The 26437-nt window shown below is 39.0% G+C and overlaps 3 protein-coding genes and 1 long non-coding RNA gene across 5 annotated transcripts; 2 read left to right on the top strand and 2 right to left on the bottom strand.

Annotated features, from left to right (window-relative positions):
* The first annotated feature begins 99 nt into the window (after positions 1-99).
* On the top strand, positions 100-1851 carry LOC146477365 (uncharacterized). Its single transcript, XM_085113550.1, has one exon. The coding sequence runs from the start codon at positions 100-102 to the stop codon at positions 1849-1851; it is 1752 nt and encodes a 583-aa protein (XP_084969676.1).
* Positions 1852-4687: 2836 nt separating this feature from the next.
* LOC146477364 (uncharacterized) lies at positions 4688-11691 on the top strand. Its single transcript, XR_014865441.1, has 2 exons — positions 4688-7593; positions 8260-11691. It is a non-coding gene; the product is annotated as an uncharacterized LOC146477364 (long non-coding RNA).
* Positions 11692-13552: 1861 nt separating this feature from the next.
* LOC146477363 (uncharacterized) lies at positions 13553-14272 on the bottom strand. Its single transcript, XM_085113549.1, has one exon. It carries the CDS (start codon positions 14270-14272, stop codon positions 13553-13555), a length of 720 nt encoding a protein of 239 aa, XP_084969675.1.
* Positions 14273-20694: 6422 nt separating this feature from the next.
* On the bottom strand, positions 20695-25846 carry LOC146477362 (uncharacterized). 2 transcript variants are annotated; one of them, XM_085113819.1, is made up of 7 exons: positions 25704-25846; positions 24413-24847; positions 23253-23396; positions 22811-22981; positions 22194-22272; positions 21826-21906; positions 20695-21144 (listed from the first exon to the last, which is right to left on the bottom strand). In XM_085113819.1, the coding sequence occupies exons 2-7, from the start codon at positions 24827-24829 to the stop codon at positions 21026-21028; spliced, it is 1011 nt and encodes a 336-aa protein (XP_084969945.1). In that variant the 5' UTR covers positions 24830-24847; positions 25704-25846; the 3' UTR covers positions 20695-21025. The 2 variants fall into 2 exon arrangements, with proteins under 2 accessions (XP_084969945.1, XP_084969946.1); XM_085113820.1 differs by having other exon boundaries at positions 23253-23393.
* Positions 25847-26437: the final 591 nt, after the last annotated feature.

Genomic DNA, 26437 nt, shown 5'->3' with positions numbered 1-26437 from the left:
GTAGTGGTCATAGATCGAGAATTTTACATAGAGGAAGCGGTGCGTCAGTTGAATGACTCAGATGTTTATACGCTACTGGATGAAAATCCCACACAAACTATGGTAACGAAGGTTAATGAGAGAATACAAGAGTGTTTTGTTAAAAGAAACATTGATGAAAAGACGCGGGATTATCTGCTAGCGCCGGAAGATGCTGGACCGGGAAGGTTTTATTTATTGCCTAAGCTACACAAACAGGGTTGTCCGGGGAGACCTGTCGTTTCTGGTTGTAACACACCCACTGAGAAAATATCTCAGTTTGTGGATCATCATTTAAGACCTTTAGTGCCTGAAATAGAGTCGTACATTAAGGACACTAATGACTTTTTAAGAAAGCTTGGTGAGGTACGCGGGCTACCGAACGATGTGATATTATGCACGATCGACGTTGTTGGACTTTATCCCCATATTCCCCACAATGAAGGCCTAGAAGCAATAAGGGAGGCACTTTCTAATTCTCGGGATTTACAACGTGGAGAGTGGGAAGGCTCACTTCACGAGGACGTGGTCGCCTTTGCAGATATGGTGTTGAAAAGTAACAATTTCGAATTTAACGGACAACACTATGTTCAGAAATTGGGGACTGCAATAGGGACAAGGATGGCACCGTCATACGCAAATATTTTCATGGATAAACTGGAGAGTCGTTTATTGCGGGAAGCTGGGTTTAGACCTCATACTTGGTGGAGATATATCGACGATATCTTTATCATATGGACGGAAGGCGAGGAAAAGCTTAAGTTGTTTCTTGATTATCTGAATAATGCGCATGATACCATCAAGTTTACCTCTAAATGGTCCAGAAGTGAAATTGAGTTTTTAGATGTTAGAGTGATGAATGTATGCGGACGGCTGGAGACGGATTTGTTCGTGAAACCAACTGACAGTCATCAGTATTTGCACTTTAGTTCTTGTCATCCAAAGGCGTGCAAAGAAGGCATACCTTTTGCTCAGGCCATGCGTTTAAGGCGAATTTGTTCACGGCAATGCGATTTTGAGAAAAGAGCAACAGATCTTATCACTTTCCTGGTGAATCGGGGATATAAGAGGAAGTTCGTGAAGGGTCAAGTAGCTAGGGCGAGGAGGATAACGAGGTCAGCGGCGTTACGGGACAAACAACGACAAAGGAATAAACGGGTGCCATTCACTGTTACGTACCATCCAGGATTGCCGAACATCGGAGGGATTTTAAGGGACGTACATCCAGTCATTCAGTCATCTGACAGATGTAAAGAAGCAATAGCTGATGTTCCTATGATAGCTTTCAGGAGACCTAAATGTTTGGCGGACTATCTCGTTCATGCGAGAGTAAAAGGCGGACAGCGAGAGGGTGGAGAACGTGGTACGCATAAATGTGGATCAACTAGATGTGAAGTATGTGACTATTTAGATGAAAGCAGTTGTTTTAAGCGCACTGGTTTTGCAAGGGAATATTCTATTAACTATAATTTTAATTGTAACTCGTCGAATGTAGTTTATTTGTTGACATGTAAGATTTGTAAACTTCAGTATGTTGGATCTACTACCACAAAATTCAGAACGAGATTTAATAATCATAAATCTAGAATGAGGCGCCACAGAAATTTGGATCAGGCTCAGCGAGAACAAGATGATTTGTTGTATAGGCATTTTTGGAGTGACGGACACAATGGATTGCATGATATGAAAATACAGTTAATTGACAGAGTCAACAAGATAGAAGATCTGAGAGACAAGGAGGGGCAATGGGCATACAGGCTCAATACTTTGAGCCCGTACGGTTTGAATACGGATGATTTCTTTTGGGTCCAAAACAGGCGCGCAAGACGTTAGAACGCTTCAGTTTATACTTGTTATCGCGCGCGCGCGCACATTTACAGGCGTTAGTTCACGCGTACTTTTGTATACAGTTATCTTTAAAATAGTATGGCGCGGATTTGTAACCGTTGTTTTAGCCCTGATGAAGGCTGTTCAATGCAGCCGAAATATAGGCTTTAAAGCGGAAAACATTGGTTGTCTTCAATTGTGATTAGTATATTTTTACCCGAAGACTACTATCTACGGTTGATGCTTGTGACAGATTATATATATATATATATAAATATATATATATATTAAGCCAAGCCTAAAAGTGGAGCTCCACAATAGAAGTCTGCTTATTGTATGAACGTAATAACCTTATGAGTTCCTCATCAATTCTGCAGTTATATAGTACATTTTTAATGCATATGCAGCTAACTGCTCATCAACAATAACAATGTAAAACAGAGGGCAAAATTACTGAATGCTGATTTGTTGTAACAGAGGGCAGTTTTTCGTAATTTTCCTTTCACCGAAGGCAAAATTATTTACTCCTGAATGGTCGAGCGGCGAAAATACTCGCTGCTGATTGGCTGAGCACGACAGTTTTACATTTTGTTGGTTTCTGCATTTTGTTTCCAAAAACACAAGTTCTTTGAGGTTCTTTCGAAGTTCGACTCTCTAAGCCGGGTTCTTTGTACCAAAAATACATGGAAATCAAGTAGTGCAGCTAGGAAGGAAATTCCCAAAGGTTAATTTTGGTGTCTCTCACAAGAAACAGCAAAAGATTATTTGTGTCAAAAGCTAAAGACTTGGATCGGATTGATTTTCTTTTGTTTGGTTGAGAAACTGAAATCAGTCATAGCGTCCAAGTGCTTTCAACAAACGATAACCGAGCATGAAAGTGTCCTTTTGATGGGCGGAAGAAGCAGGAAGAAATTACTCCGCAAGTTCCTTCTTTGGATCAATCGTTTGTTATTTTTATCGATCTATGTTCGTGTGATTTCCAAGCGGTAGGAAGCTTCACAGTGCAGGTGAACAATTAATTGATGCGAACGCGCGCTACCGGCACTGTCACTGTCTAGTAAATTTTGCTTATCAAGAAGGCCGTACGCTATAAACCTCAGAGAAAATGGATACACTAACCAAAAAACACACTTCAAATATATCTTTATGTAATAAATGAAAAAAAGCACTGTGATAATTCATAGCAATAAGTACAGAAATAAACTAAACAACGATCTTTGAAAAATTCACAAAAAACAAGCGAATGAATGTTTTGCGTAAACTTTGTTTTGATGAAAATGAAATCACACTTTAATTTTACCTTCGCTTTTAATGTTCATTGAAAAAACTTTCAGTGAAAATTACTCACACATCTTAATCTTTGCGGTTATATCCTACTGTTTTAAGTATTTTTGTTTGTTCTCTATCAAGATTGTCAGAAATAAATGCTAAAATTAGAAATATATGCGAGAAAAACTTGTCAGCAGCTTATGCCAACGATACAATGTTGGAAGACGTTTGTTTGACTGACTATTTTAGCTCAGAATCCAATTTTTTTTTAAATAAAGCAAAATGGGATGAGATTAGAAAAAAAAACTCCAAGGGAAATAACGAACATGGACCGAAAAATGAGCTCAAAAGGCTGCTCTGAGGTTAAACAAGTTACAGTGTCAACAGTACGAGAAAAAAATATCTTGCAAAAACAGCAAAGTTTTGTCAACAAAATCACATGAATATACTCGCCTTTTTGGAGAATAACCAGTCGTTTTATTCGATTGCTGATTTTTTCGTTCGTTTACAACGACAAGTTTCACTTCAAGAGGAAAAAACTATCGCATCTTAATTTCATTCCATCGCGCAGGATTAGAGTAAAATAATTTCTTTTCAAGATTCGGCCGCTGTTTATGAAGTGCCGCCTCTAAAAGCTGCTAAAAGAATCGATTTGTTTCTCCCGCCGCGATCCCTCTTGCTCTTTCTCCCGCTGTTTGACGGCAAAATTGGACGAAATCAGAAAATAAAACTCCAAGGGTAATAATCAACATGGACCAAAAATATGAGCTCAAAAGTCTGTTCTGAAGTTAAACGGCGTGTCACTGAAAACTGCAAGAAAACAATATCTTGCAAACTAGCAAAGTTTTGTCAACAAAATTGCATGAATGTACTCGCCCCTCTGAGAATAACCAGTCCCTTTATTCCATTGCTGATTTTTACGCGAAACGTTTCATTTCATGAGGAAAAATCCAAAGTTTCGTGGCGCCGGATCAGAGTAAAATGATTTCACTTCCAGATTCTGATGATGTGTCGATTCGTTTCTCCCGCCGCTAGTTGCCTTGCTCTTTCTCCTGCTGTTGGTCACATATAAAAATTAACTTTGTATCTTGTCGCCTTCAAAATTATTTTTTTGTTTTGTTTTTTTCTCAAACGCAGTTGGCGATGCAACTTCCCGCCAAACAAACGCGGCCTGTAGCGCAGTTGGCCATGCATTTTCCCGCCGAAAAACAACCCGGGTTACAGCACATACGCTCATTTATGTAAGCCAATGTGAAATGAGACACTCAAACCCTGTGCCGCAATACGGGTTTTTTTCGGCACCCTTTCCTGTTCTTTCTCTCGTTGTTCGTCACTTGTGTTTCGTATGTGTGCTAGCGCTCTCAGTCGCTCTCTTTCACGTCGAACTTCGCTTCTTCGTCGCCTGTTTTCTCGATTTCTTTCTATCTCCCTTTCTTTGTTTTCCATGTTTGTAGACTTATTCATAAATTGAAGCTGACTTTGTATTTTGTCGCCTTCAAATTTTTTTTTGTCTCAAACTCAGTTGGCGATCCAATTTTCCGCCAAAGAAACGCGGGTGGCAGCGCACTTGGCCACGCAATTTCCCGCCGAAAAATTAACCCGGGTTGCAGCACAGGGTTTGAATGTCTCATTTCAAGGTGGCTTACATGGAGTAGTAAGCCACCTTGAAATGGTTCGAGTTAACCAACCCAAAATTTCTCGTACTGATGGGTTTATTAAAATCTCTTAGCTATGGGGCTCCACTCGCGCGCGCCTTGCGGCGCGCACGGGAGCTCTGCTACCAAGAACTACGAGTGTAGTTGAAAAATCTTTATGTTGACGATGGTTTAAGGACGGTGCCTACTATTGTTACTGCGCATACGTTCTGCGCATATCGAGATACTCGGGTTTCCTATGGGTGGTGCCTACTAATACAGGAATATTTTTGCGCGAATTAAAATTATACGGAGAAAGCAGAACTTAGCAAACGCTTTTGGTATCTCATAAAAAAATTGGGGGTAGCCATACATTTTTCAGAGATAATTAAGCTTCAATTTAGGAAAAAATCCCATACATTGCTTTATATTCTGGAGGGTTTTAGAGATATTATTGCTTAGTTATATCTGAAAAATGCATGGTTACCCCCAATTTTCTTTTTGGATTGCAATAGCCCTTGCTAACATCTGCTTTTCCTGGATAGTCATAAACCGGACAAAAATACTTCGGTATTAGTAGGCACCGTCCTTAATGTTCGTGCGTGTGATTAATTCACAGTTGTTAAATGATATGACAAATTTTCATGGGAAGAGAAGCCCGAAGCGAACATTCGCTAACCAAGAAGCCAATCTTGATCAATCGGTCAACCTCTTTCAGATGCTTTTAATTCATTTATAAACAACGGAATGACCGATTTACCTCAGTAAAGACTGGGTAATTGATATCTTCAGGCGAAAAGACGGTGACCGGTTTTGTGTTTTAAGATTATTCAAGTTCTTCGTGAATTTCAGTAATATGTGTGACAGAAACTTGGGGAAAGGCATTGATGTGGATAAAGGTACGGAGATAGCATACCTCTCAAGCAGTTTTCAAAATGGTTTATTCGAGTTAACTTTAACAGAGCGAATAATACTGAATCAAAATTTGGCAGAAAGGAAGGTCTGATGATCCTTAATCAAGCACAATAACAAATTATGTCACGTGAAAGGTCACGTGTTCGTTTTCCTGGAAAAAAGTTAAGATTTGACCGGTAGGCGACGGTTTCAAGAGAAAAAAACAAACAAAACCGCTTTTCTAATAAGGATATAAATATCTCCAGCTCTTCACGTTTGGAATGATCTTCCATTGTTCTCTAGGAAGAATTTGTGAGGAAAAACGTCATTCTCAGCCCAAAATGCAACCCTTGACTGTTTATTACTCCAATATAAAAACTTGAGGACAGTCATTCCAAACGTAGAATGCTAAATATATAAATCTACAACGGAAAGACTAATTAATTTATCTAGATAAACAGCATTCGCTGCCATATCGCCGATTTACTTCGTCATTTTTTTTTATTTATTAAAGCAAAGAAACACATCAAATTTTATAATCAGGGAAAATTTCCTCCCGTTTAAGGCAGTCATATGATGATATTGTGGATCATTATATTCACACTTTCCGAACACCCTACTTCAGATAACCCTGTCCTAAAACGTCCCGCCCTACATTAGCCTACATTGGTTCTGACCCTATATCTCTATTTTAGCAGGTATCACTGTTAAAAAACCCAACTTTCACAGACCATCGCGAAATGCGCAGACCCTAATACGTTGGGTGAAGTAAGAGGGAATTTCGCGTCAGGACCGTACAACTGAATACTTTTATTCCTTTTCAAATCTGCTGTGATACGCTGCTTTATCTTTTGATAAGTTACTGTCCATTATTCGTTTATTAAGTAATAAGTTCATTTACTGTAAGCATGATAGAGGGTTTTCCTTTATTTCCCAATTTGTTTGAAATATAGACATTGTTTAGCAGTAAAAGTATCTGGATGCATTACAATATAAAACCAGATTCAATAATTGCGTTCGATTTTAAAGAAGGTCGTTATTTTACAATATTTTGTTTCGGCCTAAGAAACCCAGCTAACAAACTTATATATTGCCTAAACCTAGAACAGTGTATCTGAAACGCAGCTTCTCCTATAATGGTGCCGCTTTATGGAATTCTCTGTCTCAGGATCTTAGGCAATGCGACTCTTTGGGAGTTTTCAAAAAAAAAAAAGCCCACTTTTTTTCTTTGGACTCCTGCACGGCAATCATGTAAACCAGTTGATATTTTTAAACTAATATTACTAAATGTCTATGATAGTTTCTAGCATATATACTTGTAGCTGATGATTTTTGATGAGTTTTCGTGTATAGATAATTAAATAAATAAATAAATTAATAAATAAATGTTATCACTTCTTTTCAACCTCCTAGGTTTCAAGGTGCTTCAGCTTCTGATAACAACACGCACTTCTTACTTCCGACTGGTCAGCCTGCATTTTCGGTAGTTGCTCTGCTGTTACAGGGTTTTTGTTTGCTCTATCGTTTACATTAACCCAAGAAACAGGTGCCATTTTCTTAATCCAGGTTAGAAGTAAAACACAGATAAAAAAATAAAAAAGTAAACAAATAAATAAATAAATAAATAAATAAATAAATAAATAAATGAATAAAGTACATGTTAATCCCACCCGATATAAAAATATAAAATAACAAAGATAAACAGTCAAATACAATTTTAGAAACGTAAATGACAATAGAGGTTAGGCCATTTTCGAGTATAACGATGCTTGTTTACAATTCTTTTCAGTTGAGGAGAATCGAGTTGCTCGGCTGTCTCCCACCAAAATTTACTTTCGATCTTGGCAAAAGTAATGAATCTGTGAAATGTGAAGGAACCTTTGAACTGATGAATTCCATGGGCCATGTTCTTGTCAAGGAGATAGAGAGAGTGACGTTAAAGTTTTTTCAGGTGAGTTAGTAGTTACAGCATGCGCAGTTGCCAATCGCGCACCTTCCCCGACGAACTTTGATCCTTCCCTTCGTTTGTCCCAAAGCACTGCATTCAATACAGTCCTGGATATGAGCACTTTTATGCACTATAATAGAAAAGTATGTTTATGTTTTGTAGGCTCAGAGTATTGTTTTTCGAACGCTACCTTGACTTTCTTATTACACCAAATAACGTTCTATTTTTTTTCCTGTTTTGAATAATGGACCCAATTGTGATGTAACACAATTACCACTGTAGATAAGAAACGAATCAAAAATTATGTTCTAGTTCCTTTCAACAAATGACAATAATAAATAAATACAGCTCGCGAGAAACAATCCCAAAATTGAGGCCTTTATCTCTAACAAAAGGCTGCTTCAAGGGGAGAGGAAGGAGGATTCTGCCCATGCTGTCTTTGAACCTTAGAGAAAAACTCCACTCTATAAATAAATTGACGTTAAGGATGTTGCCTCCTGATAATGAGGTATTTTTTACAAACACAACAATATATGGCATTTTCTCCACATTAAAGCTTAATTATTACGGTAATTCATGAACAGTAGAGTGCAGCTCAACTTACAAGCCATTAACTTTTTCATCGCTCGGTGAAACTCCATTTTTGTTTTTGTATTTTCATTTCATTAGAGGCAGCACTCCACAGAAGCAGCGAAGACTCCACAAGAACACGATGACTGTTAATCTCGCTGTTACATAACTAACTGATTAACTAACTAACTAACTAACTAACTGACTGACTGACTGACTGACTGGCTGACTGACTGACTGACTAACTTTTTAAGGAGCCTGTAGCTCGTACAATCCTATTGGTTTCTCTGTGGGCATCCTCGCCATATGTTTCTCTATTTTTTGTTATTCATTTATCTTTAATATTTTAATTTATATTTATCTTTTGATGATGTATAAAAAAAAAACGGTAAAAAATAAACTGAACTGAAACTAACTAATTAACCGAACTAACTAACCGACTGACTACTGACTAACTGACTGTCTGACTGACTGACTTACTAACTGACTGACAGACTGACTGTCTGTCTGTCTGTCTGTCTGTCTGACTGACTGACTGACTGTCTAACTGTCTGACTGTCTGACTGTCTGACTTACTGACTGACTAACTGACTGACTGACTGACTGACTGACTGACTAACCACTTTTCAAATGCGATGAAAACCCTTTTCCTATATGAGGAATCGGTATGCCAAGACGCCCACTGTCGTTAGAGAACGTGACAGCAACTCGAAAATATTTGAATATATTGTAAAGCAAAAGGATTTTCGCCGCAGTTGAAAGTAAGTTGCTACAAGCACGCGACTCGCCTAGATAGAAACAGCGAATAGTACCTTGTGCACGCAAAACGCTTTAACATTATATTGGCAACAACATGTACATAGCCTCGGCTGGTAAAAACGGCCCTAACGAGCTTAGTTCTAGGTGAATCTAAGTTATTAAAACGAGGACCCAGAGTGTTGCCTGTATAAGGAAATTTTACTGAATAAGCCCAACACCCCCTTCTTTACTTTAAAGGAGCTGCTGGATGAAGGGATAGAATAATTTACTTAATATTTAGCTGCAATTATGCTGTGTTAAAGTGAATAGAATCTCGTTTAAAATGTGCTGTTGCCTCTCCATCTCATGAAACGATTACTTTGGGTGCTGCTTGGGTTAGGGAAGTTCAGTTTTTTCTTTCTGTAAAAAATACTTTTCTATTGCTGTCATCGTTCACTGAAATTGTTAAAAGAAGTTTAAAAGTGAATACCTTATAGATGTCAAATGTAACGCGTGTGATGACGTTTCAGGGGCACCCAACGGATCGTTTAGGTAAATTATCAGTTCTTTCGTGATATGGGAAATTTTTAGGCCTAGTGTTTCGGATTGATAAAAATGTCGTTTCGGGTACCGATAAAAGGTCAGCTAAGATTTTCGGAAAGGAAATAAGATCTAAGAGTTTCGGGAAATGGACAAAATGCCCTATCAGCAGTAATTTCGAAAAGACTCAAGTTCCCCTAGAATGACAGAACAGATAAAAATATTATAGCGCAGCCTGAAATGAACCCACAGAGCTTTAAAAGCACTCTAGATAGCGTAAAACAGCGTTTCAAAGGATCTGAGAGAAAACTGTCGTTGGGTGCCCCTGACGTTTCTGGCGATTTGTGTAAATTAACGTAATAGCTGGTTTGTACCATAAAAATCACGGCAGATGTTTGAAGAATTACGGAAGACATACGTTTTGCAATTTAAGGTGGCTTACTACAGTTTTTGTACTGTGCGATTCTTTGATATGCGCGCGCGCTGCCCAAAGCACGCGAAAGCATCACGCGTGAGGAAAATCACGCGAGCTTGCTGAGGAAATCGCGCGAGCACAAAAACAAAATGGCGGCTCTCGGAAAAATTTCCTGGTATTCCAGGTCGGTTTCAGAGGTGTGTTTACAGTAGCTAGATCGTGTTTGGGCTTGATAGCTGAAAAAACGTGTTGTCTAATGGTTGCCGTTCCTTAACAGCCTTAAAGCCTTTGCAGAGTTGTGATTTTGCGCCAAATGTTTGAACACGACGGCAGCATGCACTCACCAGTTGGAGCGCGCGCGCGCGCGCTGGAACCCGGGTTTTTCCAGAGCAAGCAGGCGCAATGGTTTTCTCACCGTAGGTCGCAAAATTATTTTTTCTCGCTTAATTTCTCCAAATCTAGCCGTACAACCTATGTTCAAATTTTTGCTGTTGACAGAAAACACTAAAACGGAAACGTGAACATTTTTTAAAGAAAATCTGTCAGAATTTTTTTTAGGAATTTTCAAACAAGGCAAAATTTCCCAATTTTGTCATTTGCCAAATTTCTCCCTGACAAAATTTCGTGTTCTTCCCTGTGGATACTCATTTTTGCGCACTTTCCAAATCCTGAAATTTTGAAGTGGGGTCGTAAGGCTAGATTTAAAGCCAGACAACTCTAAAAGGTGTAGTTTCCAGGCCCCCACTAAGACTTATTCTTTTGTATTTCACACTTTTTGAGCATTCGAAATTTAGTTTCTGACTTAAAATTATCTCTATTGTATTTCCTGTACTAGAAAAAATGTCCAAGGAAATTCCTCTTGGCGTTTTTCTTAAGTTCGATTTAAGGCCTTCTTTCACTCCAGAAAACTGTAGTAAGCCACCTTAAATATACCATCATTAAAACAAAAGTACCCTTTCTTCCAGCATTCAACGATAAGCCACTGCGGCTGGCATTAATGTCAATGCGTGATGTCAGCGACATGTTCACTACACAAATTATGACTTTGTAAAAATTTTTGGGGAGAGTTAGGCATGTAGGTATAGTTCGTTGTTGCATAAGAGTAATTGTTTACGTATAAAATATACATGTAGGTGGATTGAATTGCCGCCATGTTGGTCGTAAAATTCCGAAAATAAGCCCCGGGGCTATTTTTGGGGGGCTTATTTTTAGAAGGGGTTTATATTCGAAGGGGCTTATTAAAGGAGAGAAATTTGCGTCTCAAAATTGGCTGGGTTTATAATTGGAGGGAAATTTGTGTCAAAATTTTTGAATGCGCAACTGGCTAAAAATTCGTAACAAATTAATCGCAATGAAAGTGCCAAATTCAAACACAACAGCAATAAACTTTATTAGAACGGAAATACAGTAAAAACGGTAACGTAGTTCAGGCTAAAAGTTCATGATAACTATGAAAGCTCATCTTCAACACTTGTTGACCACATTGCATTAGTACATAGAATGATTATTTTATGACTAAAAATGCCTGGTTTGTTCAGCCTTTAAGCTTGTTAAGGCTTGTTACACTTATTAAGTGTAATACCAAATACTAGCCCCCGGGGACTTATATTTGGAGGGGCTTATTATAGGAGGTATTTTTGCGTTTCAGATTTGGGGGCTTCTATACGAAAGGGGCTTATTCTCGGAATATTACGGTAGTTCGCATAAAAATAGAAGTTACTCCCAGAGGAAAAAAATCTTATTGTTCCTAACCACCAACATGGCCGCCATGATGTCACATCAACCAATCAATAAATAAATGTGATGGAACTGAACAAGTTCCCATTATAGAAAAATGACTAGCTGTACGTGTCTTTACATTGTCCTAAAAGTTTGCCATCGATTTCAAAACTATGCTGCCCCACGAAATGAAGACTCACTTGCCAAAGGTCTTACATCAAAGATTGAAGTAAACCGAGCCGAAGCTTATATCTTAAAACCAAGTTGAACGAAGGCTTAGAGAACGTAGTCAGCTTAATGATAAACATCCAAGAAAAGACACATCTAGATATCGAGCAACTCAAAATGATAACGCCACTGTAATTCACAAGAGCATCATATAATGCACGGATCATTTTGATACCAATACCCACCACACTCACTCTCCTAGGGGGCATTTGAAATTTTGAACATTGGCTTGTTCAAATGTCCGCCCCCCAGTAGCCTGCGAGAGCATACGCCTCTTTCGGCGGGTTAACTGAAAACCCGTAAAAGGCATCTGCTCTCGTAGGCACTTAACTAAACTAACTGACTAAAATTACAACTAACTAAATACTAAAAGCTGCTTTCTTAGGATGTCGTGTATAACACATTTAACTCATTGAAAACTGCGGTGACGTTGGTCAAATTTAAAATCATGCAAAGATGGAAGATCATTGGATAGGCTATTCCACAATCCAGCTCCTTTGTGTGGTGTTGTCTGTTAAGGGACTAGAGAACACAACACTTTGTAAGAGAAACTTCTCTTTAAATAATTGGTGCGAGGCTGTCGAAGAGCAAATTTGTTTTCAGTATTCCATAATCGACAAGACAAGATCTGATGTCGTCTCTAAAGACAAATCTAGAACTGAAATACTCAGGAGTCATCGCATGTGAAGTTGTATATCATAATTATTAGCAGTTAATTCTACTCGTTGATTGAGTTTACGCCAACCCAGTGCCCGGAACAATTCATCGATATTCCAATCATAGCTGGCGGACATTACAATCACGGGCTGCACAATTTTAGAGCTTCTTTAGCTTTTAAGAAGGACGCTACTGCAGCTGCCCCAAACAATACTACGGCCGGGTAATTAAAATGTGGTTGAACCAAACTGTCAAAAGTCAGTTTGTTAGCTGATAGCCATATACAAACCCTCTTTAAATCAGAGTTTAAAAGAAGTCATCAAATGAATGTGTTTTAAATTATACACCAGCGGAAGTTTGGCTGGTGTCATCTGCATATCTAGGTTGTGAAAGCACAGACAATTTGACGAGTTTAAGTACGATTGCTTATTAAGTTGATAAGATATTATGAACGATGGTGTCAGATCAAGGATATTAAGGAAACCACGATCGATGTTAACGGCCTAAGTATCCGTAGCTTCGAGTAACGAACTAACCATAGAGCGTAGAGAACGAAAACCCGAATAATAACGACAAATAATATAATTCTTAGTAAGATAGTCAGGTATAATTGGCTCCCAAGTGAAGTTGAGGGCGAAGAGCCTTTTCTTTCTTGCCCCTAAACCAAGCTCGGCTCGCAGTACCCCACTTGGGAGCATCGGCATCTCGATATCAGGAAACGCGAACACTCAGCACTCGACGGCAAAATCTCAACACTCGATAGCGAGAACTTTAACATTTTTCCACAAAACTTGACCATACCTAGACACAACTGAAGGTACGATTTCATTACTCGACACTGTTAACATGGATTTCAGCCCGGTTAATGGAAAAATTGCAGAAACGGCATTCCATATGGGCCAATATTCTAACGAGAGTCCTTGATAACAGCTTTGTTTAACAGGCGATTTAAATGTTCTTACAACATAGCCAGTCTTATATTGAAGTCTTATTTATGCTGACAGTTTCGATGACTGTCAGCCATCTTTATCAAAACTTGAAAAGCATGAAAAGTGTCAGAAGCCTTAAATTGGCTTTTGAAGGTGTTGATTATTGCTATAAATGCGCAAAGTCATTCATTAGACGCCCGCTCCCCCCTGGTTTGGGGGTGGAGATCACTTGTGTCCATATAGGAGAAAGCTGACAGGCTCCCTCGTCCCTGTTCATAGTAGGAGTGTTCGATCTAATACATATGCTTTCTTTAATCCATCGCTTAAACTTGTCGCCGTCCTGCTCAACTATTTCACTTGCTTCCCAATTCATAATATGATTGTTCTGACAGGCGTGGTCTGTTATGGCTGATTTATGGTGTTCATTGGTAGAAGCTCTGCGGGTGAACCTTGTGAAATTTCTGTTAGCGATCTTTTCTGCTTCCTTTCTGTGTTCTGTGATCCTGGTTCCCAGCTGTCTCCCTGTTTCACCGATATATACCTTTTCGCATTGGCTGCATGGAATTTTGTACACCACTCCAGCCTTTTTGTGCTTCTCCACTTTGTCCTTCGGGTGAATTAAAACCTGTCTGAGGGTGGTTTGAGGTTTAATCACTGTGGCTACCCTGTGTTTGGTGAATATGCGTTGTATTTTCTCCGGGAATGAATGGACATATGGGACAGTCACCACTGCTCTTGATTTTTCTTGTGCTTTATCATTCTTGGATTTGTCTTTTCTAATAGCTTTCTTGCTGTTCATTTGCTCTTTGACCTTCTTTATCGCCCAATCCGGGTAACCATATGTATGGAGGGCTGACAAGTTTAAGCAATGGATTAAAGAAAGCATATGTATTAGATCGAACACTCCTACTATGAACAGGGACGAGGGAGCCTATCAGCGTTCTCCTATATGGACACAAGTGATCTCCACCCCCAAACCATTCGGGGAGCGGGCGTCTAATGAGTGACTTTGCGCATTTATCGCAATAATCAACACCATTAAAAGCCTATTTAAGGCTTCTGACACTTTTCATGCTTTTCAAGTTTTGATAAAGATGGCTGACAGTCATCGAAACTGTCAGCATAAATAAGACTTTAACATAAGACTGGCTATGTTGTAAGAACATTTAATCGACTGTTCAGTTATCTAGCCTGATGAATTTCTTCAAGAATTTGTTTAACAGGTTCCAATGGGCCGCTCTAATTTTGACTTCATCGAACTGGCAGTCAAGGAACTAATCAGCGGACTCATCACTCTTACTGTGCGCCTATTGACTATACAAACAGTACTTTACTTTATTTGTGTTTTAACACAAATGAAGTAATAGAATTGTGTTATATTTCACCAAGGGAGTTTCCGTTGCTGCAAAAGGCTTTTCTCGCGCCGTTCCTGGTTCTGGAGAATAGCTCTCTCGTTTTCTGTAGCCTACCCTATGCACACGAGGGGAAACCACTGGTAAGCAGACAGATTTATTTTTCAGCGGATCGTCCCAGTCCACATTCCATTTCCTTGCTCACTCTGTAAGCGTTCATATTACGGAACAAAGCTGTGGTTGCTATGGTTTTGAGATCAAGATGTGAGAAATCCTGCAAAAATCTTCTTTTCAGGTTTCTTTGTATTCACTGTTAAACTATTGCACTATCCTGTAGAGAACATCTTACACGTATTTTTGCGGTAAAACTGTTACGTGTCACGGGTCAATTGCTGCAGGAAATACTTGCGAGTACTTATTTTACTTGTATCTGGAAAACCACTTCAGGCCACTTTCATAATCATGGCGTCATTTCTACTGCAATTGCCAGACTTGCAATTTTTGGCAAGTTGAAACCTCACTGAGATTACAAAATCTAAATAAGAAGGGAAAAATGAGATGAAAAATAACACCATCTTGTAAATGGGGATGAACTACCAGCTTTGATTCTATTGGGTAATCCAAGGGATATTGCTAATGCATTCGGTTCTTCGGATAAAAATAAAACTGTTTCCTGACAAAACTAGCGCCTTCGCATTCAGATGTTTTATTTTGAAATACTCGCTTTTCGTAATTCCCGAGAAAGGCAGAGCACTTGTTCATTGTTCAAAAGGCTAAAATTGATGGGATGAACTTCCACAAAGCTGGACTACAAACAGTTCCTCCGTTGAAAAATAGTGTAAATCTACATGCACGCTTTTTTTTTAATGTGAAATGGCCATACAGTCATGTATCACAAGACCACCTCATACAATGCAGCTATAACAGGTATAACTTGGAGAGTAAATGGACCTTTGTTGAGCCATTGGCCATAGCGCCATACACGTAAGGACTAGAGTACATAGAGACGTGTCCAATAAGTGACAGCTGCTTCAGTTACGTCTCTCCACATTGTGATATAACAACTGGCAGTGTGGGTCTGTTGTTAGGTCCTACAGGAACATTCTAGATGGAAGAAATGGGAAAAGATAGTCAAACTTGGTCTCAACATTCTTTAAATCTTACATAAAACAAACACATTAGCCGTATTCAATTTAGAGGACGGGAAACTCGTCAGACGGGTGTTTCCCGTCCTAGTGTGAATTCGCGTTGAAAAAGTTATCTGACTTACCGACATGAATTCACATTAGGACGGGTTTTTAGGACGGGTTAAGATGCCGAGGTACTGGTGCGAGATGTGCGTGGTTACCTAGCCAGCAGAAAACAGAACGCGCCTGGCTGTTTCTAGTATTTCCAAAGTATGCAGGCCTATATTTCAAACTGTCTCTTGGGCTCAAAGGAGCGAAGCAATAATTTCCAATTTAAAAGTTCACTGGCGTCGAAGTATATCTTTCTTGAAAACCAAAACTTGAGGGCCATTGTTTCCAGAACGAGAGCAAAAGGCGGCTTATCTCGGCTTTCAGTTGATGACAACACAGTGGCAAAGATGTTTGTCTGTTTGTCAGTCCAGGGTTTGTTTTTCGGCGTTTTAGAACGCTTCACCTTCTTCTTCAGCGCCATTTTGTTTTCCCAAAGTGCTCTGCTTTCGCTCTAGTTCCAGTCTAATCAGCGCATTTTCTCCTAACACTCGACCTGGAAACCCGTCTAAGTGTGAATTCGTGATGCATTTTGACGAGTTTCTCGTCTAGTCGGGAAACTCGTCTATAAAAACTCGTCGACTCAGACGAATAAGTGCATGGGTAAATTTGGACGAGTTTCTCGTCTAAAACCCGCCCCGACCCGATTTCACACTTACACGGGAAACTCGTCTCAGACGAGAAACCCGTCCAAGACGGGTTACTCGTCTCTAGTGTGAATTCGGCCAATCTTTTATTAAAATTAAAGAAAGCAAGCAAAATTCAATGTAAAAAATTATCAGATGGCTCTGGATTTATTAAAATTTTTCAATATAAACATAATGTAGAGAAGACCTTCCAAAAACCCTTACTGCAGTTCTGGTGTTCAATTGATACTGTATATGTAAAGTACCAACACCGTAAATTTCACTTAATATAACGTAATATACTTGAGTGTCTAAGTGTCAAAAGCAATCCATGATTTGCTTTGGTTACGTTTTCCATTAGTTCGCTATGATTCGTTATCAAAACTAGCGCTGCTCTCTCAAACAATGAGAAACAAACCGAAAACCACTCGTGGCTTTTTCGCACGCATTTTCTCGCTTCAGATTCTGGTTGGTCTATCGCACTCTTTGCCTTCGTTGTAATTACTAGAGTTGTTACTTTGGTTTTGGCTTTTACGACACAACGCGCTCTTTACTCGCCACTGCTGTTTCTTTTTCACATACAGTGTAGCCCGTTTATCCTTGTTCTTCCAATGGATTATAGACGAATCTTTGCTGACGCCATTGTTTACATATTTCCTCATTAGCATACGACCTAACTCATAGAAACCGTGGCCGTATATCTGATTTTCCAGAAGGTGGCTATAGAAATTAACGTTTTTGTAAACTTTTCTTAAGATATTTATTTATTTCCTTTAGCGTTTCCTATTGAATTTCACATCAGTAAGTAAATAGATTACAAGGTTCATTAGAAGAAGTTTGTGAAACAAAACTATTTTTCCCCTCCCCCCCCCCCCCCCCACCCTCCTATCTGTTTTTGGCACAGTTTTCTCTCCCAAATGTCTATAAACCGCACAACGATTCGCTTTGAATTTGGCGCGCGCGCTGAGCTCAGAACAAATTCATTACACCTAAAGTTTTGTTTGGCTTCCTGAAAAAAAGTAATTAAAAAAATCAAATCGTTAGAAAAAACGTAGCATAAAAGCATGAAGACGAGTAAGTCTGTACCGAATCATGGTACACTCCGCCATGTACAATGAACAAGATGGCTAATTCAGTGCAAGAGCTGTGTACAAGGTGACAAGGAATGCTAAATACTTTACTTTGAATGAGATGCTGTTGATTGCAAGGATATACTGAATCCCCTGTAATTTTCAACATCAGAACTTTCACATCATTTTCCGTATTGATATACATGCAGTGTATGAATGTGCAAAGAAAAGGGATTTCCTATCTTATCGCATGCTATACATTCCCACACCAATTCACGTGAACTCTCACCATAGACAGAAGTCCAGGCGCATTATGTTTAAGCTTAAAGCTCTCATCAGCAAAAGCAACATCTCCATGTCTACTGGCGACTCCTGTGCCATCCCCCTAAGGAAAAAAATGACATTAATATTTTTTTGGAAATAGATAGCTAGTAGTAGTAAAATTGTTTATTGAAAAGAACACCTCGCAGTCCGAATACTGAATTACGTGCATAATTTACAAGAAACAAAATCCATTATTTAATTAATCACAAAGGTCTATGATAATTAAAAATGTTTAATCTAATGGAATCAAATCACTCAGAATGACCTTATGTTAAGAAAATATACATACATAAACCATATTTACATTTACATTCTTAGGCTATGGCTAACAATAAAAGATTTTTTAAGGCGCTCCATTTTGCACACTGGTACGTTGAACTTCCTGTTACTGCGCAGCTGGCTATGGTAATTAGCTTTAGGTGGGAGCAAACCTGCGCGCTTATGATTAGTGTCAAGAATAATGTCGTTAAAAATATCTGGGGAACTCCCGCAGGAACATTAAGCCACTCAGAATAAACTCCACAACGGGCACTTTAGGTAACGGTGGAACGTCGGCCAATTTCCATACACGAGGTACACTGAATTCAAAGAAAGAGGCGTTCAGGATGTCAGCAATGGGCGCTGCCAAAACATCGGCTTTAGGACGCAGTTAGGAATGTTGTCTGGGCCACACGCACGAAGAGTGCTGACCTTGCAAAGCTCCGTCGCGACAGATAGCTCGGTAACTGCAATTGGGTCATCATCATGTGCTGACACCCGCGCGTTAACTGCTAAGGGCGAGTAATCCTTCATTACGCTAACAAAGGCCTGGTTAATTTTCTTAGCTAGGACTGCACCCATACATACGAGATCCTTGTGGAGCTTGAATTTCAGATCGTGCTCAGTTGATTTAGTGGAGCCACGAACCTGTTTCACTTCTCTCCACCAATCACGAGGTTTGGAAGCGCGCAGACTTTCGACCTTGTTCTCGTAATAGACCTTCCGACAGCGCTTACGCTCTCAATTCACTTTGTTTCTTAGGGTCTTACATAGGGACTGGTTCCCGGATGCAAGTGCCTTCTGACGACGGGCAATTAGTTGTTTGAATTCTGCAGACAGCCAAGGCCAGTCAGTCTCGTACACCTTTATAGAGCGCTCGGGCATGATCGTATTCAGCCTAAGCTTGATAATGTCAGTGAAAGTGCTAAGCTTGAATTCACATGATAAATCAGGTGAGAGAAGGTCAGACCAGGGCACTTGAAGAAGAAATCTGCCCAAACTTGCTCTTTTACTAGGTCTCTTGTCTCTGCAGAGGATTGTCTTGCATTTAGACTTAGAGGGCGTCTCCCTGATACCCGGCCCCATATACACAGACAGGTGGTCAGAAAGACCATATAAAGGAAGGCTGATTGGAGCAGAGAAAAATTCAGGAAAGTTGGTGAAAATTTGATCCAGAGTTCTATTACCTCTAGTTGGAAATGTAACAGTAGGATTGAGGTGAGAGGCTTTAACAGCCGAATGGACCATAGGGAGAAACGTTCTGTTGAAGCCAAAATGATGGCACAGTTAAGATATTTTGCGTCAAGAGACACGAAGGATGTCACCAAATAGTCCCTCATGGCAGTGTCGTTGACGTCAGGGGGTTGATACACCACGCCCACAATGATGTTGGAGAATCCGCGCGGCAATCGAATGGGCCTAAGGTCGGCCCAGAGAGCTTCATGATCCTCATGATGAAAATCAGGTAGGACTTTGCACGGCTGGGTCGAATTTTTAACGTACATACATACACCTCCATGTTGCCAGCCGACACGGTCGCGTCTGAAAAGCTGGTAGCCTTTGATGTTAATCGGAGTATTACTCAGCCACTGAGGTTTCGGTAAAAAGGGCGATATCAGCATCCACGGTGTTTAAAGTGTGAGCGATTTCATCAATTTTAGGCGCCAAGGACATTGAATTAGACAATAAGATCGACGGAACAAAGTGAGGCCTCCCAAGGGAGCTTGTGGTCACGCTATTAACTTCGGATCTTGATGGAGTCGAAGAGGTGAAACTAAAATGGGAGAACTTGAAAAACACTAGCCTAACATTTTTCAAGTTTCAATCCATTCCGGCCAGAGGCACTAATCGACAGTTTGATTGCACTGGGGTGATAATTTAAAACAAACTTGACAATTATTTCGTCGTTTCTGCCGACAGACAAACATTTAAAGGTTTTCAAATGACAACTGACAAATTTGCGTGTTACTTCCCCTTTATATGAAGGTTGTTAACTGGGGCAGTCAAAGATTGAAAGCTGATGGCTGTAATGACGAAAGTGAAAATGGCCTTTTTTGGATTAGAAAAGTGCAAAATGGCCACGTGGACGTTTCGGAGCACGCTTTTGCCGTAAGCATGATACCTAACCTTCCCGTTATGAAAACTAAAAAAAAGTGAGAGTGAAAGTAAGGCATATATATACAACCTGATATACAACCATTTTTGACTTTGAGTGTGGTCTCGGGGTTGTCCTTCCGTTAAAGGCTCAAGTTTTTACCATTTCGACAAGGTCCTCGAACGGATTTTGTTTTAATGTAAGTCGGTGAGAAAAAAAACTTTTAATGAATGAGTTGGATTATAATTGTAATGGGCTCAGTGTTACAGCGACTTAGCTACTATAAATGTGCTTCTACTGATTCCCACATCCCAATCACTAACAAGATATTGAAGAGAACAAACAACGTTATTATCTGAAAGAAAGTAACCCTTTCTCGTTTTTATTATTTCGTTTTTTTTTCTCTTAAAGGAAATGTATCTTCGTTCTAAATAGCAAATCGATCGCGACTTCAGGTTTCATATGATTATCGAACAAAAATGGAAAATTACGTCATAACATTGTGAACCTTGCCGACAGGCTTGTGGATCCACTACAACTGTGACAATGTCTTAACGAAATTAGCCTCCAATAAAGGACAAACAAATGAAAAACTGGCGATGAAAAACTTCTTCAATCTGTGCTCTTTGTCAACATCTTAAAACGGCTAGTATGAAGTTTCTTGTACACGGCGGTTTTGCTAGTTCGTTTCTTTTAAACGGTGATTTTGAAATACAGCGAACATAAGTTTCTTGAGGGTTTCTGTTGGTACAGCCTTTCTTGTCATAAAATGCTGGTCATCATACTTGTTGATTGTACCTATACAAAATGGAAATAAATTTGTTATCAGTCTGTTATATTATGTATTTGTGAAAAGAGTAATTTTCAACAGATTTATTACTCTTACGAATCAATCTCAACTCCAAGAAGATAGACTGTTTGTGTGTAAACGACCGTTTTAGCTGGAAAAGTGGTGGGAGTTTTTATTAACAACGGAAATGACGAGGGGAAACAAAGTAAAACCAGAGCAAACGCAAAACTACTTTTGACAAGAGATAATCAATTGAAGATCTCTATATCATCTCTGAGTGTGTTGCAACTGCGCGTTGTGTCGTGTCATGTTTTCTTAGATTTTTCAGTCACTTTTTTCGCATTTATGGTACCGACTTCATTTAACCGGCTTCAATTGCAATACATGAGCATACCAAACAATCTGGCCTCAGTGCCATTTGCCGATCAGAGAACAAGTTCTTGGGCTACTGGCTTGGACTTGGCACCGGGATCTCAATATACTAACTAGGCTAGGAAAATTATAGTACTGGGAAGGGAAACATAATTCATGTTATTCCAGGGAAAATCTATATAAAAATAGACACTTGACGAGATTTTAAAAGTAATTTAGCAAGTGTTATCGACCGATGTTTTGCACTCCCTTAAAGTGAGAGGGGGGGGGGGGGGGGGGGGATGAATCGAATATTGAATATTCAAAAGCTTATGTACCTTTTTGGAAAGAAGTTTGGCAGTTTGGAGGAAGAAGGAAATAAAACAAAAATAATAGCGTTGGCAACCATCCGCTCGTCTCTATCATAAAAAAATAAAAAGGAAAAACATTAGTTAGTAATCAGGCTGTTTCGACAACGCTAAGCTTCTTTATCAGACGGCAATCTTTTATTTTCGAAATCGTCATTTTCAAGAAAATAGTGGTTTTTTATAGTAATTTTTGAGTATCCCAAAGTCAAATAATGAACAAATTATAACTATCAAACTTAAAAAGAAAAGCTGACTTGAAAATTATATAGTCCGTCACCACACCGGTTGATTTAGATTAACCTTAAGACATGCCAGCAAAAGTTTAGTGGTTCTATTACCTTTGGAACAGTGCAGCTGGCTTAGGTTGCTCACTTTTGGTATATTCTTTGAAGGTTGGGTGAGTTTTTGACTCCTCTCCTAAAAATCAAAACAAATAAAAATGGGGTTTTTAATGTGCATTCTAAAACATTTTACTTGGTATTCAGTTACTCATATCTGATGGTAGCCTTTAATTTGTTATCTTGTAGTTATAAATAGTTTAGTTTTCAGTAATTTATGGTCAGTTTTGTCGTTATGATGTGGCAATTTAAGCAATTTGGAGACCACTAACGTTTTTGTTGTTCGTACCAGGCAGTGCACAGAACGTGATGGCTCATATCTTATCCACCTGTCAATGTTTTGGTAAAATTGACCTTGTGAGGGTATTTTCCAATCTCTGACAAGAGAATCCTTTCTTGTCACTGACTGTTATCTGGGATTAAATCATCAGGTGTTATGGCCCCTTGTTGTAAATTGGCTGGTCTTTGGATGTCAATGAAATATGGAAAAAATAGCTCAAATAATTTACTTTTATCGTTGAAAATTTGCAATAAAATTTGAAACAACAAATGGAGGATTCGTTTGCGACCTCTTTTTTTTCTTTTTTTATGTATTAACATGAAGATCATCTGCTCACTCGTTCAAAATATTCCACAACTTCCGCTCTCGCAGAATCCTTTCCATGTGACACTGTTATTACACAGAAGAATGACTGCTTCCTTTTGTCCACGTGACTGATTTCAAAATGGCATTTTGGAAAGTCTGTGGAGTTTTCTGGCGAATTCCACGCATCTTCTGATTTGATAGTCTGAAAGAAATTAGCAGTTGACAAAATGGTACATTAATTTTATACAAATAAACTTACTTCCAGGGCGATCATTGGTTACATTTTCCAGTAATAAATTGCTTATGTTATGTGATTCAGCTGTTAACAGCTAAAGATACACTGATTCTTGAACATTAATTCCTTTTTAAGGTATTACACAGTCAAGAGGTTACTTCTAAAGTCGAGCCTTATTATTATAGCTTTGGACTTTTTTCTTTTCTGAGGATACCATCTCTAATATTTCTTTTGTTACCTTCACTGTGCTTCCTTTGATCTTCCATCCGGATTCTAACGCGCTCAATTCAATTCTGATATCTTCATTGCTGTTGGCCACAAACATTCCAGCCAGTGGTTGCAGTAACTTGTTACCTCTTTCTTCTTCTTTCTGGCAAACCTGCTGTTTGATAAATAAAACAAAAAGTTGTAATGTGTGCGTAGTTGTGTTCTATAACATTCCATTTAATCCCTTCAATGCAGTTATCATAGTCGCACTAAATATTTTATCATTTTATTCTAAAGAAAAATATCTTGTGAGTTAGTAGTAATATTTAAGAAATCTTAATAATGATAAAATCGAAACCAAAGGATTGGCTTGCTTAACAGAGTGGAAGGATTTTTATTATGATGGTAGCTATGTTTTTACTCTCTTTAAGTTTAATTTAAAGAGGTAAGTAGCGTTCTACTTTTTGACAAAATAGGGATCGGATAATACTGTCCTAGAGCAAATGCCTTTTTTTGACTTTTGTTTTACGCGCGGATGCTGTTAAGAGGGGGGTGAATAGGGGTATATAAATCCGCCGATCCGCTAAAATCAATGGCTGAATCCGTCGATCTGCTAAAAAAATCAACTAAATCCGAATCCGCAAATTGCTTGCCGCGTTGGATGATACGCGAGATACAAAGCAACTTCAGTTGTTGGAGTTGCCTTGCGTGATATTGTGTTTTAGCGTTGAGGATGACTATCAACGAAATATTTATGTAACCAACGTCTGTATCGAAACAAAATCTTGCAGATACGAGAAAAAAGAGCAAACTTGAACTTCCTAACAACCAAAATCCAAAATCCGGGCCCCAAAACTGGATAAAACCGCGATCCGCTGTGATCATAGGATCCGCAGATCCTTTCAATTTTCCTCTGAATCCAGAATCCGGGCTAAAATATTTACCAAATCCGCCGATCCGTAGACCTATTCACCCCCCTCTGTTAATGTAAAACTTCGTATCTTAAAATTCTTTATGCATGCTTTTTCTTTTATTTGAAGTGGAATTAAGCCTTACTATGTTAACAGAACTCTATACCGACTGAGTTACAATGAAGCTTCAGAAAAGTCGGAGACGAGCATAATAATGACCAGGAGTTTTGTCTTATCTGTTATAGAGGGACCAAGTATAACAGGCTTATCTATAAAGTACCTTATAAGCGGTTGTTGTATCATCTACAAGATAGACCCAAATCTTCCAGTTTCGTCCTTGTGATGGCTGTCCTCCAAAGATCGCCATTTGCATTCGTTTCTGGTCATCTTTCTCTGGTCTTCCAAAAGCTGCGATTTCAATGTCTTCTTGCAGGCTTGGCAGGGTCACTTCAATGTCGTTGTGTTTGTGTTGAATTTTGGCATCAGGGTACGCCTCCTTCAAGCTTCTCCAACTGTCTGTCTGGCGAGATGCTCCTTTAACGTGACTCAGTTTTTGCGGTCGACATTTGACATCGATATTCCATTGGTTACCACTTGTCATCAGACAGCAGTGTTCAATCAGCGTAGGTGGAGAAGGAGAATCACCGTGAAAGATTTTGTAACAGCCGCTGACCTGACACATCGCATCTGGAGTCATTGACTTCGAGTTCTTTTCCTAAAAGAAAATTAAAGAAAACATATTGATTTATTTTACATTAAATACTTTTTTGAAAGCTCTAAGGAAAGTGCTGTGTCATTGTAGGTAAACGGACTGACCACAAAAGCACAGAAACCGACAAGTGGATCGAAGTCCGCCAATCACGGCGTTTAAACAACGACGAAGACTAGGACGGCGACGGCAATGATAACGCTGCAAAACAGTAGGTTTAATGAGCAACAATAATCATTCTGCAGGTACATATAAATTTTGGTGCATTTCTTTACCATGCTCTGTAAAGCAAGAACGCGAAATGACCAAATTCAATGAAGTAATCGCGAAGTAGCACAAATCAAATAAAGTTATATTTTCTAGTGACAAATTTAGCGAGAAGAATAGCCGATATCGCATTCTAAACTGATTACAAACAAAATAAGAGAAAAAAATAAAATATATGAAAGAATTATTGGCAGGAAAGGTGATAAAAAGTGAAACAAACAAACAAACAACAAAAACGACAAAACGGTAGAAACTATACACTACAAACTCAAAATCGTTATATTGCCAACTCTGTAACGGAGACGTTGAGTGTGAGTCGACGTGAAATGCTTACGTTACTTTCTAGCTAAAAATGCTGAGTTAGCTAAAAACAGACTCCAAACTAAATGATTTGATTGCACTTCCAAAGACCTCTCTGCTGACATTGCATAACTAAGGTATCCTCGGATACTAGCTAAAGCGCAAAAAAAAATTATAATAATAATTGCATTGAAATATGCTCCAGCTTTGCTTTTTTCCTGCAATGCAGAGTAAAAAAAAATTGTTGTATGGGCTAAACCAAGTAATTTGCATTTCTTTCAACTTCAGCACTTACCCATTAGAAATGGTGTGGTGGGTTTTTAACTCTGTAGAGTGACTACACTCGGTGCAGTGCGGCAATCGTTCTGTAGCTGTGTCAGTAGGCTATGTGGAGCAAACTTCTTAAAATTTCTTTTTTAAAGTTGACACATGGCCTCTACACATGACATCACCCTGTCAAATCGGTTTCTCTTTCGCTGTCACCCTGGGATACTAATGCATGTACACAAACAAACGGAAACCATACTTGGAGGGAATTTTTGTTATTTTTAATTTTTTGACCCGTACAAAGGAACCGACTATTGAAGGAATTTTTCCCTACTCAGGATTCTGCAACGTTGCACATTCTAGCGTGAGAAGCCTATTGTTTTACTGACATTCACCTTGAACCATAATCATTCCCTCAGGCGTGTTGCAAAATTTATTTTTTTACACAAATAACCGCCATTCAGAAGCTTTGTTTATTTGAACGAGAGCACGTTGAAGGTGACTCGGTCATATTGAAAGAAAACTGTTTTCTGAATTCAAATGAATAATTTAAAAACAAAGCTTCCGAAACAACTACAGTCGCACCCAGAAACAGCAATATAACTTTTATGATCTCCAGAAAAAACTATTTCAGTTTCTATCAGTCCTGTTGTTGTGTCTCCCACCGAAACCGAAAGTGCTTTCGACAGCAAATATTCAGATGACCAGACTGATAAGTACCCCATGGGGTAATTCCCTGATTCATGAGAAGCGAAACAAATA

Source organism: Pavona decussata, unplaced genomic scaffold, assembly GCF_977016875.1.
Source record: "Pavona decussata unplaced genomic scaffold, jaPavDecu1.1 SCAFFOLD_71, whole genome shotgun sequence".
Lineage (NCBI taxonomy): Eukaryota > Metazoa > Cnidaria > Anthozoa > Scleractinia > Agariciidae > Pavona > Pavona decussata.
This window is presented reverse-complemented; position numbering and strand designations above follow the sequence as displayed.

Bases quoted from the DNA above. Each gene is read 5' to 3' on its own strand.
- LOC146477363 (XM_085113549.1), bottom strand. From the start codon at position 14,272: ATGCTTTCTTTAATCCATTGCTTAAACTTGTCAGCCCTCCATACATAT.
- LOC146477365 (XM_085113550.1), top strand. From the start codon at position 100: ATGGTAACGAAGGTTAATGAGAGAATACAAGAGTGTTTTGTTAAAAGA.
- LOC146477362 (XM_085113819.1), bottom strand. From the start codon at position 24,829: ATGACTCCAGATGCGATGTGTCAGGTCAGCGGCTGTTACAAAATCTTT. The intron at 22,982-23,252 runs GTAACAAAAGAA...AATTTCTTTCAG, and splicing joins TCAAAGGAAGCACAGTGAAG to ACTATCAAATCAGAAGATGC. The intron at 22,273-22,810 runs GTGAGCAGATGA...TTTGATTTTTAG, and splicing joins TTGTGGAATATTTTGAACGA to GAGAGGAGTCAAAAACTCAC.